Genomic DNA, 17,427 nt, shown 5'->3' with positions numbered 1-17,427 from the left:
TGGGTGTTACTACCACCAGATGGTTTAGCATGACATTATCCTGGGTAACACAGGTTCCTCTGGATTTCTCAGTTGTATTGCAGTATTTTTTAAGGGGTCAGGGAGAGAAGGAGCATCTGAAATACAAGTCTGCACCAAAAAAAAAAAAAATTCCCTTACAAAGCCTATACTAGCAACTGTTTTTTTGAGGATGAGCAGGACATAAGAATTGGCTAAATAAGAAATATTTGGGTACAGTTACAACAGGAGGACGCAACCCACAGAAGCCACAACAGGACCCTAGCAGGCTTCAGCTGCTCTGTATGTCGTGGGGAGAAAATGACAGAGGCATTTATTGCTTAGAGACAAGACGAATTGCAGGGTAGGGTAATAGCTGGGAAGGCACAAGATAACTATGGTCAACTAGCACTGCTGCTGAGAAATGGAGGCTATTACTGCAATCCATGAAGCAAATTTATTTGGTTTTGACCTGAGTGGCACCTTGGGAACACAAGTAGACAAGAAGCAGAGTTGGAGCCTGGAACGAGAAAGACGCTGGGCTTCAGCTGCAAGAATTCACACCTACTGTGTGCAAACTGCTGAGACCTGCGGTGTCACATCGTAGGAAACCCAAAAAAGTCCCAGTGGGAAAGTGTGCAGTGGAAAAAGCACTCTTCATCATAAGTGGGCTTGTTACCTCCATGGAAGATTCTAACAGGTAAATCGGGTGTTGCCCCAGAGAGAATCATCTGTGAGCCCCCCCCCCAGGTCCAGGAGTTGATGGAAAGCTACAGCTTTCAAACTGCTGTCTCCAATAGTCAGAACCGATTACAGGAGGGTTTGGGTTATTACCACGTTCAGTTGGTCTGGGCTGTTGGAGCCGTGCAATAGGTTACAGCACTAAGTGGGAGCTTCTCACTCACCTTCAGACTGTTGTATGCAAAGTCTTCATGGTCCGAAGCCACTTCAGTCTTCATTTCAGTTACCTGAGTGGATTAAAGAGATAAATTGATATTTAAAAGCAGCCAGACAAACCGGCACATGGCACAAGATGACTGGGCATGTCTCTATCAACAGCCAGCCTTGCTGCATTGCTGCTGGCCAGCTCAACCATAATAATGTCATTAATTGCCATGACACGGAGTCCCAGCAACACGTAGCAGGGCAGGGGCTGCTACAGGAGAAAATGGTTTAATCTCTCTTTAATATCTTGACAACTGTGGCTCACTGCAGCTTTCAAACAATGACAATCATTAGGGGAGAAATCTTCAACATAGTGGTTGGGAAGCAGGTTTTTACTCTGCCTCCGTAGCAAGGGTGAGAGGCTGAGGAAATTTCCTATTTCACGTATTTCCTGCAAATTGCTAGACATATCAGTAAGAATATCCAATGAAACTAGTAAATAATTACTGTTGATGATTTTGTTGAGTCTCTTATTGTGTTTGTCAATAGACACATAGATCTCACGCTGGAGACAAATAAACAAAATAATTCCCAAACAAAGCAACAACAGACCCAGAAATTTCAATTATGAAACCAAGAGTGGTGGCATTTGCTCAGCCTTTTATACAAGAGCATCTTTACTGCTTCACGACACCATGCATCCAGCACTGCTGTTTCATGGCATGCATCGTCTCCCATGCTCTGGCCTCTGAACGAGCCACAAAGCCTCAGTTACAGATGGCAGGGTAAAACATATACAAAAGATCTGCTATTAAAAGCACTCGTATACCAAACATCAGCTCACTGGCACCTAGAGAGAGAGATGTATTTTCCAATTCCAGTTTCAAGTCAGGACCGACTCTTAAGTTACCATTGGGCTGTCAGTAATCTAGATCTATTTATTTTTTTTTAAATTACTTCCAAGCGAACCACCCAAACTATTGGAAGGTATTTTTTCACAAGAAAGAATATATCAAAGGAATATCCCTGCCCTGCAATGCAGAGAAAAGGAAGAACACATTCTTCTAACAGCTATCTTGCTACTTCTGATTTACTATATATATTTTTTAAGCTACATTCTTATATGACCGTTACTAGGGGGAATTATAATAATACAAAACTGAGGATACAAGCCTGACGCGTCTGTGAAGTGCTTATCAGCTCACACCACACACTGCTGGATGGGGGGAAGCCAGAACTGTAAAGAAGCACCTGAATAACCCAAATCAACCAGAAGACACATGGAGATGTGGGGTACCAGGGCCTTTCTCTTCATGGCTCCTGAGCACTAACACACCTCTAGGTTTGATCCAGCCAAAAGGTGGTACCTGTGTCTGTAAGGCTGCAGCATCATGTCCATCTGCAAGCCTCCAAATAGAACCACAGAATCATTTAGGTTGGAAAAGACCTTTAAGATCATCAAGTCCAACTGTCAACCCAGCACTGCCAAGCCCACCACTAAACCATGTCCCTAAGCACCACATCTACACGTCTTTTAAATACCTCCAGGGATGGGGACTCCACCACTTCCCTGGGCAGCCTGTTCCAGTGCCTGACCACTCTTTCGGTGAAGACATTTCTCCTCACACCCAATCTAAACCTCCCCTGGCACAACTTGAGGCCGTTTCCTCTTGTCCCATCACTTGTTCCTTGGGAGAAGAGACCGACCCCCACCTGCCTACACCCTCCTTTCAGGCAGCTGTAGAGAGCCATCAGGTCTCCCCTCAGCCTCCTCTTCTCCAGGCTCAACACCCCCAGTTCCCTCAGCCGCTCCTCATCACACTTGTGCTCCAGACCCTGCACCACTCCGTTGCCCTGCTCTGGACACGCTCCAGCACCTCAATGGCCTTCTTGGAGCGAGGGGCCCAAAACTGAACCCAGCACTCGAGGTGCGGCCTCACCAGTGCCGAGCACAGGGGGACGATCGCTGCCCTGGTCCTGCTGGCCACACCATTCCTGATACCAACCAGGATGCTGTTGGCCACCTTGGCCACCTGGGCACACTGCTGGCTCATGTTCAGCCAGCTGTTGACCAGCACTCCCAGGTCCTTGTCCACCAGGCAGCTTTCCAGCCACTCTGCCCCAAGCCTGTAGCGTTGCCTGGGGTTGTGGTGACCGAAGTGCAGGACCCAGCACTGAGCCTTGTTGAACCTCTTCAGTTATTTCAGTAACTGAACAGTTACTTCAGCCCATCGATCCAGCCTGTCCAGGTGCCTCTGCAGAGCCTTCCTACCCTCATGTTCCCCTTCATCGTTCAGACCTTCACTAACAAAATTCACTCCACACTTCAGATTTCTCAAAAGAGAAAGAAATGGGATCAGTGCAGGCAGAATAAAACACACCAAAAATAATTCTACATGTTATTGTTTTCAAGGTACTTAAGATACTGCTCTAAATCTGTTATAATCAGTTTATTAATAATAATAATAATAATAAAAAATACTATCAGTTCTCCTGCCCAACTATCCTTAGCTACCAAAAAAGTTTCTCTCCATTTCCCAGACAGATTTTCTGATTCTTAAATTGAACTTGTTACTCTCAAACCTCAATTCCTACGTTGTCTTTCCTCAGGCAATCAAGGAAAGCCAGTTACCAACATGAAATATCAGTATCAATAAAAAGACATATCTTACCTGGGATTTCTTGCTCTCTTGCTCCTTTTTCTCCAGCTGGATTTGCAGCTTCTTCCTCTCCTGCTCGAGTTCCCTCACTCGCTTCTGTAGCTTTAGGAAGAGGGTCATGTCCATGGCGGCTTTCTCCATCCCAGCCTCCTGGAGAAGAACAGCAGAGTGGAAAAAAAGAGAAGACCTCAGTCAAGTTTTATAACCACGCACAGTACCAGATCAGCACCAACCCAACCACAGCCAGTAACAGGAGCATTCCAAGAAAGGTACGTATTTTCAAAGACCAAACCCCCATACAGTCATGGCCAGCGGTGCTAGGGATAACTGCCTGTAACAACACTGACCACTTTGATGAATTTTCATCAGTCTTTAAGATGGTATGGCCAAAAGGCAACACAATTATATTTAGAGCCCTGTTTCAAAGAGGAGAAGTGCCATGGTTAACCATGAGCCAGCAGTGTGCCCTCGTGGCCAAGAAGGCCAATGGTGTCTTGGGGTGCATTAAGAAGACCGTGGCCAGTAGGTCAAGGGAGGTTCTCCTCCCCCTCTGCTCTGCCCTGGTGAGGCCACATCTGGAGTTCTGTGTCCAGTTCTGGGCTCCACAGTTCAAGAAATTCTTCACTGTGAGGGTGGTGAGGCACTGGCACAGGTTGCCCAGAGAGGTTGTGGATGTCCCCTCCCTGGCAGTGTTGAAGGCCAGGTTGGATGGGGCTTTGGGCAGCCTGGGCTAGTGGAGGGTGTCCCTGCCCATGGCAGGGGGTTGGAACTAGATGGGCTGTGAGGTCCCTTCCAACTCAAACCATTCTGTGAGTCTATGATGATTTAAGTCTGACCCCACAGATGAGTAAGCATTTTTCACAGCACCAGAACCCTGCGGTCCCTTCTCACACAATTAACGTATTTCTGTAGCACAAAATCAATTTAATCCCTCACACCATATAGTCCAACCTGCATTCCTCCTACACACTCCAAGACCCACATCAAACATCCCTGCAGAGCAGGGCTCTACTCCTTCCCCCGAGCCTGCCCAGTTTTATTGTACCTCCACTTGTTGTATTACATCCTCGGTGTCTCCTATCTCAGAGGTTGATACGGATGGATAGTTGGAATCGGACTCCAAACTGCTCTGGTTGGATGGGTTTCTCCTGTGCCCTGGTGCTTGCTGCCAAGGAGAGGTGCAGATACATAATGCATTCAGTGTTTAAGGAAGGATTCCTCATGAAGCATTGTTTCTTGGAGCAAATATGTGTCTCTATATTAAGGTTACCTTTACAAAAGGCTTAACTGTCACCTTATAGTGAATTCCATTTTCTAGTTCTTATGTCCTACCATAATATTCACATTAACACAAAGGAATAATTTAAAATGTGAAGTGATACAGAAGCTCAGTTGAAAAATTCTGCATGAATTAAGGGCTTTTCATGACACCAGATGCCTGTTAACTACAAACATGCAAATCTGAGTTCAAGATGATGCTGTTCACAGCACCCTCCAGGGCTTCCTTTAAACGTTCAACCTTTCACCTAATCCAGCATCACTTTAGTTATTATCTAATTTTCAACAGTTCTTCTGACACTTTAGCAAAGCTGAACCTAAAAACTTTGGCTTTTGAAATTCTGAAGCCATGCTGTTGTGTTTTGGTTTTGTTTCTGTTTTTTAATGCAAGGCCTACACGTGAACATTGCTGAAGCAAAAAGCAAGACAAGAAGCATGAACCAGCTTTTGCTGAGATTCACAGATAGCAGTTAACAGAAAAGTGTAAAAGATCATGTTCCTTTTTGAAGACACACATATTGTTCAGCTTCGGTGTAGAAGTTCAGTCTTTGAAATATCAAGCACAAACTGCACGATAATGTCAAATCTATTAAGTGTTTTGGGGATGAGTGAGCCACATTATACAGCTATCACTATCAGGTCCAGGACACAATAGGGACAATTTCAGTTTCATTACCTTTATAATGGTCATTTCATCCCGTAAATTGTCATATCTCTGCTCCAGCCTCGAATACTCTTTTACCAGGTTCTGATAACGAGATCTCTCTTCTTCCAGCTCTTTCTTCATCTGGATATTTTCCTCAACTGTGTTTCGTGCAAATTCATCTTTAAAATAAGAATTAAAAAAAAAAAAATTATGATCTTCATCCCTGAAATGAACTTCTTGTAAATATCTGCAATAACAATGACTAATTAACAAAATGCTCTCTGCCAAGAACCTTTAAAATACATATAAGCATTCTCTAATATTTAGAGACTAATATAATCTAGATCTGTCTCCTTGCCATTTGGAACAGCTTGAGCTCTTCTGCTTGGAGAGCAGAGTCCTCTGCCATTTGAGTTAAAGAAAAATCTCCAGCACCTATAAACCATCAGATCTACTACATGTAACCCTGCTGTGCCAGCTCCAGCTCTCATGGACCAGCCATAAACCCACTTAGGAAAAGAGCAGCACAGTATGGAAATACATTCATGTTTACGAAGCGGTACTCACTGCATTTAAAGACTTCTCTATGCCTGCTTCCTGCCACTGGATTTGGCATCGAAGCAAATCAACAGCAGAGTCTCTTTTTCATGTCATCATCAACCATTTACCATGGTAAGACTGTGGGGGTTGAAAGTATTTTATATCCAAATAAATTCTTCTTTTTTTTAAAAAAAAAACCCTGCCTTTTGGAAGCAAATCTGGTCCCTCCCCCTTCTGAGAAACCAGGCAAATACAGTCTATGTGTCCTTTTAAATGGGTGAATATCAAACCAAACCTCTCCACTTCCTTTCCCCAAGCTTCAATGCTCTGAAAGCACCCCATAAGAAATGAAGAAATATTTGCAGCAAGTTTCTTTTTAGCATGTTATTTTCATTCCTTTATTTTGCATCGGGCTGAGAACAATAAGTACTTCATGAGTACCATGGAGCAGTGATAGATACATCCACAGAATGATGCATGATGCTTTTTGTAAATCCTGCAACAAAATTAAAGCTGAAAAGGATGATAAAAAAATAAAAAAGCTCAATACACGCATGAGAGTTTCTTTTGTGGCTTAGCATTTTCCACGATTGCTTTCCTCTACGTATGTTTCGCCATCTAAATCTCTGCTTTAAAAAACACTCACAGACTCCTGTCACTTTAGAGAAATCCTTTGTCACAGCTCAGTATTGCTAACTGTGCTGTTCCTTGGATCCTTTATTAATCAATCCTGGGACGCTGTTATTCTCTGCCCTCCATCTCTAGCAGCCTCACTGCCTCCCACGTCATCCACAGTAAATGCTGCAACATAATTCAACTAGAAAGCCCTTTTAAGCACTTTGTTCCATATTTCACCAGCTAAACCAGCCTCTGTCTTGCCATCCACCAGTGGGACAGCATGAACAAAATTGTCCCCACAACAAAAACAACGACAAAAAAACACCAGGAAAGGGGTGTGGGAAAATTAACACTTTTTAAGGTAGGAAAAGCATGCAGGAAAAACAAGTTTGAGGGAAGAACAGTTAAAAACTCCTCGTTTAGTGGAGGCATTACAACACTATAAGTAATTTTTTCTTTACCTTCAGACTGACACAGGATCCTGCTGTTAAGCTCCTCTTTTTCCTGCTTCAGGAGAGCATTTTCTTCTTCCAAGTCGGATATGCGCTACGGAACAAGGGAAAGAATTACTGCTTGCTGCAGGTGAGAGCCTCTGCAGAGGGATTACATTTCACCTGGCTGGAGACAGGGAGCTTTGTTCGGGCGTTCTTTGCTGTTTAAAAGCTCTGTCCCCCTGCGCTTTGCCAGTTATCCTTTGTGCATCAGGAGTTGAAGCATAGGAGCACTGCAACAAGAGATTAACTTTTCTTTTCCTGAGTGCATTTCTCCCTTAAATTAATGTTTTCAGCAGAATCATACAAAACACTGAGCAGCTGGACTTGGCGACCACGATCTGCAGGAGTGAAGCGCCTACAAGTGATCAGGTCACCAACGTAGAGGTTTATTTTCACACCTCAACAGGCTTCATCCCTATCTTCAATTCACAGCATTGACTGCTGTTGGGGAAGAAAAGTCTGCTGATTGTTTCAAGCAACGTGGCCCTTAAGTAATTAAGATGGACACAGAGAATGTGAGCACTAATACTAAATAGTTCAGGCTTTTTTAACTTTACGTAGTAAGATTACAGTCACTACTGCAGAACCTCTAGTACAGTGATGCACAGTGTGTACCAGGGCCTTCGGTAATACAACAGGAGCACATAGAGCAATTAACACCAACGATTGCCTAGCAAAAGTTAATGAAAACAGAAACTAAATCCTGCAAAATAGTATTTTATTTTATTTTTTTAACTACCTCTTTATTAAAAATGAAGGGAAACAAGGCCACTTGTCACAACAAAAAGGCTGGACTGATGCTGATAGCAACCTATCCTGTAATTTTGTTCATCCTCAGGAATTTTGATACATTCAACAGCATTACCTCAAAACACAAAAACATCACATTATTAAGTGAAATATGCTGCTATGGTTAAGCAGGATTATTCTGCTGCTGTCAGGTAGGAGAACAAACTGACATATCATCCTGGCATAACGTCATTCCCTATGCCTGCTCCATCGCATCCTGTAGCCACGGCTTAGAAAACAGCTACACGTAACAGAAGGATCTCAAGATGCCAAAGATAAACAACACTGTACACATATAACAAAACTTTTCAGTGCCCACGAATAATAATTTTGCTGTCACAACTAGATAAAATTTGTAGGCAGCCCAGATGGCATGCATTCCTAGCACAGACTTCAGTCTTCCACACAAGCATCCTCAAATCAAGGTATTTTATCAAATACTGCATATGTCAGATACATACTGATGGTAAGGGTAAAAGCACAAAAAATATTTTACTGTAATTCATGACCAAAGCAGTCATATCCCATGCACAGAAACTGGAAGATCCCACTATCCCTCGCTCTCCAATCCATTCATTTACTCCAGCTGCCTGCATGAGACTATAATCTCCTGCAGCTCTACATATAGCAGGAAAGTTGGAGTCAGGAGATACAACTAGAAAGCGAAGAAAACACAATTTAAGGTATGCAGAGCTACTGGTGTTTTAAATGCTCTGGATTGAGCCATGATTTTAATATTCTGTACCAAAACCAACTCCATTCTTTCATTCGTACATCACTTCAAATAAGTGGCATAGCAGACATGCAGCCATTAGATCAGCACTAGTGTCTTCAAGTTAGGAAGAATTCTTAAAAAATTTTCAGAACAGCTGCAAGAGTGACAGAAGGGAAGGAAAACCTGTGCTGCAATGGGACAGCAAGGAATTTGACTTTTTTATCCCATCAGGGAAAAGATTAGGGATGATGGGATTATTTCACTAGTGCTCTTTATTCAGTGCTGATAATGAACTCTTCTGCCCAGAAAACAAAGTTAGGATGGTTGGAAAACAAAAGTAGACAAAAATTTGGAGTATTTTCAACTGTGCTGGGGGATATTTTAGAACTGAAGGTCTTGGTAGAACCCACAACAATTATTCTCAGGTTTAAAAATTTCTAACCCAGATTGGATATAGATATTTTTAAGATGTGATGTTAAGCGATTGACCTTGTTTATCACATTCCTGTTTCTATATGAGACAGAAACAAGCTGGAATTCAACATCTGTGTTTACAAGAACCCAAAGAGGATGGTAACAGTCCATCAAACACACGTAGAGGCAAGCGGAGCAGGTTGCACAACGGCCAAGCAGCACAAACTCCATCTCTGGTACCGACACTGGTACCTTTTGTATCCCTTGCTCATCTTTCCATAGGAAACATCTTTGAAGTTGCTTCAAATATAACAGCACCTGCTTTGAAGGATTTCTATGGAATACATCATCCTAGCTCATCCGTTGAGAAGATTAGGTGCTACCAAAAGCCCTAGGAATAGCTGTTGGTGCTCACATGGATCTGATAGTTTAAACTTCCCCACAGGAATAAGAAGGGCTATTCTAAAATTAAGGAATCATAAGGAAAAGCTATAAGGAAGAGATTAAAGGACATTTTTTCAGTAACAAAATCATAACTAAGGCGGATTTGCAGAAGCCGCAGCCCCAGCTCAAGTTAATAAAATTAAGGCTGTTGTCTCAGTCTCACTCAGGAGTGTCTCATGACTTTGGGTATTGTCTCCAGAGCAAGTGCATCCCACCACAACCACGATGCAGTCTTGCTATTGAAGGTGAAAAGTGCTTCTCTCACCTGAATTCAGTTTCACAACACTCCACGTGCTTTTTGCAGTTAGTAGAACTACTCAAAAACCTCTACCAGAATTTTTCTTGTAAGGTAAATTTTTGGCTAAATGAATGTTTCCAGGAAGGAAACAAGTCTTCCCCATCTTCCCATCGACAAGGAACCAATGGGAGCAATTGAAAGCTAATGTCAGAAATGGGAGCCTGCACTGCACAGTAGAAATGTTTTATAATTAAACCATTTATTGTTGTGGTAAAGTGCATAGTATTTGCTCTGCTGTAGGCACTTCTACAACAAGGAAAAGCTTTTTCTTTATTTTCATGCTTTTTGAAAGCATTTCTTTGGTCATTAAGTCAACCTTTTACTGAGTGCTCAAAGGGGATTTGCAATCAAGAACAAAGAGAAGCAGTTTTTCCCCAGCTGCATCACCTTCACAATAAAGCATCCTTTCTGGCTCTAAGAGCCTGTGCTGCAGCCAGCTAATGAACCAAGCCCTGTGCCAAAAAGGATTGTCTAATTTGGTGCTGGAAAAAAGAAAATCACTGATTCCATACGTCCATGTGTGGGTGCAATACACATGCACAACAGTGGAGCAACTGATTTCGTGACAGGTCTTGGCCTGGCCAAGAGACAACAGACCTACAGGCTGAACGCCCTTTTGAGAAGCACACCCAAAAATGCATTTCAGCTGTGCTAATTGTTCCCATTAAGTTATCGTAGCCATAGAGTCCCCACAGCTACTCACCCAAACCCACCATCTGAGGGAGGTTGGCCAGGGTAGGTGCTGCTGAGTGAAGTGCCCTAGAAGAGCCCCATCTGGACACTCTTCCACCATAATAAAAACACAGCTAATCCCAGATCTTTTTTTTTTTTTTTTTAAAATCTCCAAAAGCGACTCATCTTCAGGTTGTCACACAAAAAGCACTGTTCTAGAGTAACAGCTGCAGAATTTTCTATGCAATGTATTGCGTAGAAAAGCCTGAAGTTTTTTCCAACAGCAGGATCAAAGAAACCACTTCAATTGGTGCAGAAGAAGAAAGATCACGGACTTAACCTGAGCATTCACAGCAGGAAACTGAACCCTTAGTGCCTTAGGTTATGAGAATGGGTGTGAAGTTTTTTCAGAATGAACCCAACCAGCAAAGAAAGTCAGGGTAAAAGGTCCAATGGCACAGCAGAAACTGAGCCTTCATGTCCCATCCCATACCCAGCTGGGCTGAGGAAGGACGTCTTCTGAATATTTACAGCATCTACGACAGCCTTCTCCAATATTTTGCATTACGCGCCATGAAGAATCACTGTATATACACGAAACTCTGGCATATTTGTGGTTATTAAGTGCCCTTATTTCAGACGGGTCTGGGTTTGGGGAGTTTCTTCATGGCTGGCAGTGCAAAAGGCATCGAGACAGGGCATCCTCCTCACATGAGGCACTCGCTGTTCCTGCAGGGATGTCCACCTGCCCTTGCTGCCCCATCACCTGGTTAAAAAGGCAAATTCTAGGGGCATTCAGTGACAAAAAGAAAAAAAATATAATTAAAGAATAGAAATTAAGTCTTTCCCTTTTAGACTCATGAAGGGCAAGCTTTCACCAGCACAACCACCGCCACAACTGAGACGTACCTTTCTCAGTAGGTCTTTCTCCTTATCATAGCTGTCTTCCACAACCTTCCTCTCACCATGAGCTTTTTCAAGCTCCAGCCGCAGGTGCTCCATCTCTTCTTGCAGGCTGACAAGCTGGTTGCCATCACCCTGGTGGCTCTGCTGATATTGCACCAGTTCCTTCTTCAGCTTTTCCACCTCGGAGGAGTGGGCAGATGTGAGTGTAGAGAGCTGCTCATTCAGAAGTTTGTATTCTTTGTTCTGCAGCCAACATCCCAAAAAGAAGAAAATATGACCATAAACAAGATCAATGCATGCTCTGATGCACTACAAAAGTAACCGACAAAAATCCTTGAGCATGGTGGGTAACAAACTTCTGATAACGAATATTTCTAAGCATATGCTAATAAAGCTCATAAAGCTAAAAGCAATTTCAAAACTGTGACAAAAGCTCAATATTTTGGTAACTATTATACAGGCATTTGGTAAATTGATGTTACACTTGAATCAAGGGCAAACAACTCTTGACAGCACCAGCAACCAAACCAAAAACCTACATTTTTATTACAGCTTCCAAATAACATTGCTTAGTGCAATTGGTTTGCAATTTTTTGGGGGTCTGCAATTTATCCTTTTATTCCTGACTCCTATGCCAGCAGGAGCCTGCAGTGACAATGTACTGTAGCATAATTGCAGCCTTGAGCACAAAGAGCTCCCTAAACCCCAGCTTTAAGTCACATGACAGCTCAATCACCTTTTTATTTGCTCAGATTTTCTCTTTTAAAGCCCTTAGCAATGATTTGCTCCCAAGTTTTGAGACCTGGAAATTCAGAAGCTTTGATTTTTCTAGTTCAAATCAAAGCCAATGGGAACAGCATTGTGACAGCAAGTTGAACATGAGTCAACAGCGTGCCCAGGCTGCCAGGAAGGCCAACCGCATCCTGGGCTGCATCAAGCACGGCATTGCTAGCCGGTCTAGGGAAGGGATTGTCCCACTCTACACTGCGCTGGTGCGGCCTCACCTCAAGTACTGCGTGCAGTTTTGGGTGCCACAGCACAAAAAGGACATAAACCTATTGGAGAGTGTCCAAAGGAGGGCAACAAAGATGGTGAAGGGTCTAGAGGGGAAGACGTATGAGGAGAGGCTGAAGTCCCTTGGTTTGTTCAGCCTAGAGAAGAGGAGACTGAGGGGAGACCTCATTGCGGCCTACAGCTTCCTCACAAGGGGGAGCGAAGGGGCAGGCGCTGATCTCCTCCCTCTGGTGACCAGTGATAGAACCCGAGGGACCGGCATGAAGCTGCGACGGGGGAGGTTTAGGTTGGATATGAGGAAAAGGTTCTTCACTGAGAGGGTGGTTGGGCACTGGAACAGGCTCCCCAGGGAGGTGGTCACGGCACCGAGCTTGACTGAGTTCAAGAAGCGTCTGGGTAACGCTCTCAGTCATATGCTCTGATTCGGCTGGTCCTGTGTGGAGCCAGGAGTTGGACTCGACGATCCTTATGGGTCCCTTCAACTCAGGATATCCTATGATCCTATGACTAATAAAACATCATCATTATTAGCTAGCTCCAGAAACAACAATGAATTCACAACAGACCAAGAGCTTCAGCAAAGACCCTATCACATAGCTTTGCTAACATTAGGTAGATAATGACAAGAGCAAAAGAACAGGTTTGAAATTTAAAATGTAGTCCGTTTTTTAAATTTCCTTTTTGAAAGCTTTCAATACAGCTTTAAAGATCTGTGTTCACATCACTCACTGTACAAAAGATCCAAAAGACATTTCTTTCTGAAATGGGATTTTGGTGGATATTTCATTTGAGCATCAGAAATACCAATTTTGGTCTTTCCTGGTCTTGCTGGAAAATATTTGGCAAGAGATTGCTGTCCAGACCAGATGAGTGTGCTGCTAATCTGCAAATTTAGCCTTCTGCTGTTTCTCAAAGCTTTAGTCACCAGCAGTGTTACACCAGCTCATGGGAAACTGCTCCCTCCATCCAGAAGCTTTTAGTTGATGTGGAGGATAAGAAAAGCTCCTGTACAAGAGAGTTAGTTTTCAAAGAACTTTATAGCCTGGAAAAGGAAAAAAAAAAAAAAACCAACACCCAGGAAAGTAGAGAATTTTATCTTCTAGGTCTACACAGGTTCTTCCAGACCAGACAGGCCCCTGTACAAACGTATGGTGAGTTGGTGGATACCAAAATCCCTGCCCATACTTTGGATTAGTCTCTTAGATTCCCAGTGTGGCTCATAGGATCGTTCCTTCTGCCATTGCTCTGATCATCCTTTTGGTCCCTCTCTAGGTGACCTCTGCTGCTGCAGTCCCAGCACTCTGCAGCAAGATTAAGACACATCTCAAATGGAAAAACGAGTAAACGAGGGAAATTAACATCTTTTCCTTTGCTCCTTTGTAATGAATTACTAGTGAACATCAAAATTCAGCACTCATGTGGTATTAAGGAATTAACATTTCTGCATGACCAAAGTAATTTCCAAAGAGATCCATTCGGAGAGAAAAGCTCTGCAGAGGATGGCAATAATCACTCCGGTTCACAGATTTCTGCCACTTCCTCCAGTCTCTGCTCGTTTTCCAACAGACAACGTTTCATGGCTTTGTGTCCCAAGGTTTATGTACATGATTTTACACACCAGCCAACTGAGATTTCAATCCAGATACAAGATAAATGCACGAGAATGCTTTTTCTTGTTACTAGCTACTAGGGACACAAGAGAGCATTTACTGTTTCGTACCAAAACAGTTGGTCCCTGCTGCAATCAGAGATTCCTCAACAGACCCCGTTAAACTTGAACTTTATATTAAATCATTATCCAGCCCAGCAGAGCTGTGACAATCCCGATTTCAACCCACGCTCTGTGAACCAATCTAGTGTTTATTTTGCTACCAACAGCAGAGGCAACAATTTCATCACTACTGTTACCGAAACTAATTTTATTTATACTAAATGCTCACAGAGATACTGCCGCTTGCAGAGACAGTGTAGGGAGCTCACTATGACTCTAAATACCGGCTGCATAAAAACATAAAACACTAAATTAGGTAACAGCCTTGAAAGCATCTCAGGCAGCTACAACATACACATTTAGAGAAACTCACTTAAATGAAAAGAACAAAAAAAAGAAGAAAGTGGTCCAGATATTTCGCAGCTAAACAGATTTAAACCTTTCTTGTGTGTGCAAAAAAAAATCCCTCACCTGATTTAGAAACTGTATTAAATAGGCCCAGTTACAGATGCTAGAGCACATGAGCTGAGGCTGACATACAATAATAGGTTTTAACGATTTCAAAGAAAGATCTTCTCTTCCTCGGGGGCACACGGAGTATTGCATCTCTCTATTCATGCATGAGCTAAAGTAGCAGAAATAGAAACATTTTCTTCCACGGCTAGTCAGAAAACGATACAACTGCAGCTCTCCAGGTTTCCTGCAATTTTTTTTTTTTTTTTCTTAAAAAGTTAATTGGCATTTTGAAAGGTCATGTTTATAGATTAGCAAGGACTGAAGTCCAGATATTTCAGGGAAACTACGATGCAACAAACTCACTGCTGCCAGAAAAAAAAATCCAGCACACCGAAAAGAAAGTCCACTGGAATGGTGCTCATTAGCACTTCCAAAGCATCCCAGGGAAACCTGTCGGTCCTGAAACAGTGGTTAAAATTAGCTCACTGGACAGACCACCACGAGTAATACAGAGCAGCAATCCTTTCCTGCAGAAGTTATGCAGAGAGCAAAGTAACTCCTTCAGAACGGTGTGCGCAGAGACCGAGGGAGATGAAGATGAGCTCCAGCCCGTTATTTCTGCCTACTTAAAAGCTCTCCATGTCTCCTTCCCCAAAGTAGACCCTTCTGCTGCTTTCGTAACATCCAAGACAGGAAAGCCACCGTTAGCCAAAGATTGTTTTCTTTATTGTTTCACCCTCACGCTTTTCCTACCAGCAAATGGCAAGGAATTGGGGGGAAAGAAATAATTAAAAAAAAATAAATTAATACCGCTGCTCCACCGCCAAGTCCAGCAGCCCAGCAGACCTACCACAGATATTCCTGTGCATTGCACAAGTTCAGCCCAAATACAAGGACCTGAAATGATTCATCCTAATTAATTTCACTAAACACCCTCCAGATGAGGGGCAGTCCCATCAAACAGGTTTCTGATGTACTGATATATAAGAAACCTTATGCCTACAGTTTTCCATTCCTAAGCTACAGTTTGCAAAATCGAAGTACGCAAGCAGGCATTTTATAACTAAACACCGCGGTTTACAATTCAGACTCTACCGGGGTGCACGCTTTGCAGCCAATTAATGCAGCAAATGAAAGCGGCCAGCAGTAATGCAAATCCCCGGGGTGTCTTGACTCTGCAGTATCTGAGCCAACGCAGAGTCATTTCTCATCATCTTCATTGCAGGATCTCTCATGTCAAACAGGGATGGGAGAGATTTAAGGTGGCGAGGAAACCGCGTGTCGTGTATAAGGGTTCCTGACCACATCCGGAACACAATGACAAACTGCAATTACTAATAACTGGTACTACAAATAAGTAGGTATCCTGACTCACAGAGACTGTTTCTCCTGCCTGCAAAAGGGCATTTTAAGGACACAGATGTATATTAAAGTCTCCATTAATATTAGTGGACACAACTGGGCCACACGCAGCATTTCTTACACTCATCCCTGAAGCACTTGTACAGCATTGGAAGCAGCAGAGGGTATTTATCAGAGTAACTTGCACACTCATGTTAATAGGTGAGGAAACCCTCCTCCTAAGTGTGTAATCAAACTATTGTTCTGTGGGTCATTAATGACAAGTGGCATTAGATGACGACCTCTCTGTGATCATGTTGTCACCGTAAGACCATCTAACCCTCCCCACAGACACCTATCACATCACACCATCTCACCTCTCACCATGGCTCTTGCTTCTGAGCAGTTGTTATGTCAGGTAAAACACAAACATGCTCAAAATACCTCTCAAAGTGAGTATTTACCCAATTTACCCTTTACTTTCCAGGTAATGTGACTCACAAGATGTACGGTTCAGTACAGCAGACTGTGGCAGAGGCTCTGCATCCCCAGTGCTTGCAAAGCAGAAAGTGTAATGGCCAAAGCCTGTTTCACATAGGGACCTCACATGGAGCCAAGCTTGGTTTTTCAAGCCACAGCTTTCAAAATCGCCATTTTATCTCCCTCCTCCAAGTCCTTCTGGGCAGTTCTCACAACAGTTACAATGCAGCTTTTGCAGCTTGCTGAGCAAGCTCTTCAGACAGCAAGGTGTAGACCCAAGATCCAAGTGCATCTGCACTTCCTTGGCAGTGTCCCACCCTTACAAGTGTCTGGCCAGCAGCAGCAGGAGGCTGGCTACTTCCCAGACATCATGGGAAGATAAATAAAGCACAAGAGAAACAAAGCAGAAGCAGGACCACGCTTGTCCCAGCACAGCTCTGGACGTACCTGCTCATCGATCTTCCTTTGAAGCTGGACCACCTTGTTCTCCATGCCAATGTTGAGCTTCTTCAGGTGCTGCGCAGAGCGCGCTTCAATCTTCAGTGCCTTCAGCTCCTGCCTGGCCTTCATGCGCCGGTAGTAGCACTGCAGGACGATGGTGGCACCCCTGACCCGGCGGAAGCGAGTGCGGGCCAGCCAGCCACGGACATACTTCTGGAGGATGGTGGTTTTGTGTTCCGCAAGGATCTATAAAACATGGGCAGAAATGGGACAATGAAGGGAAAGAAGTCACCTGCAAGGTAGGGGCAGCTCTGGTTTTGCTGCAACGTGGCACTCAACACTTCCCAATCTGCCTTCAGGAGGGCTTCTCCTCCAAGCAGGATCGTCTTGGTAGGTGCCGGGGGTGACGGCTGGAGATAGAGGCTGTTGTTGTGCATCCTCTTCCATGGACGGGAAGGGGTACTGCAGTCCCCTCCCGTGGGGGGGTGTCTCCTGTCACTGCACTCAACTGATGCAGGCAGGACGCATCCTGCCCTCTCGTAGGAACCACGCTGCTCTCTGAAGAGAGGCAACACCTGCTCGGCCAGTGAAACAAGAGGGGATACGGTCCTGGTTGGTGACTAGGAGA

The 17,427-nt window shown here is 43.8% G+C and overlaps 1 protein-coding gene across 2 annotated transcripts in view; it reads right to left on the bottom strand.

Moving 5' to 3' along the window:
* The window catches only part of MYO5B (myosin VB), a 148,895-nt gene that overhangs the window by 30,055 nt on the left and 101,413 nt on the right, over positions 1–17,427 (bottom strand). For both annotated transcript variants that reach the window (XM_054808962.1, XM_054808960.1), the window contains exons 21-27: positions 16,806–17,045; positions 11,360–11,599; positions 7,086–7,170; positions 5,497–5,645; positions 4,588–4,707; positions 3,555–3,692; positions 903–965 (exon numbers count right to left, since the gene is read on the bottom strand). In XM_054808962.1, coding sequence (XP_054664937.1) covers positions 903–965; positions 3,555–3,692; positions 4,588–4,707; positions 5,497–5,645; positions 7,086–7,170; positions 11,360–11,599; positions 16,806–17,045 — 1,035 coding nt within the window. The remainder of the gene's footprint in view (positions 1–902; positions 966–3,554; positions 3,693–4,587; positions 4,708–5,496; positions 5,646–7,085; positions 7,171–11,359; positions 11,600–16,805; positions 17,046–17,427) is intronic.

Source organism: Grus americana, chromosome Z (assembly GCF_028858705.1).
Source record: "Grus americana isolate bGruAme1 chromosome Z, bGruAme1.mat, whole genome shotgun sequence".
In the NCBI taxonomy this organism is placed as follows: Eukaryota; Metazoa; Chordata; class Aves; order Gruiformes; family Gruidae; genus Grus; species Grus americana.
This window is presented reverse-complemented; position numbering and strand designations above follow the sequence as displayed.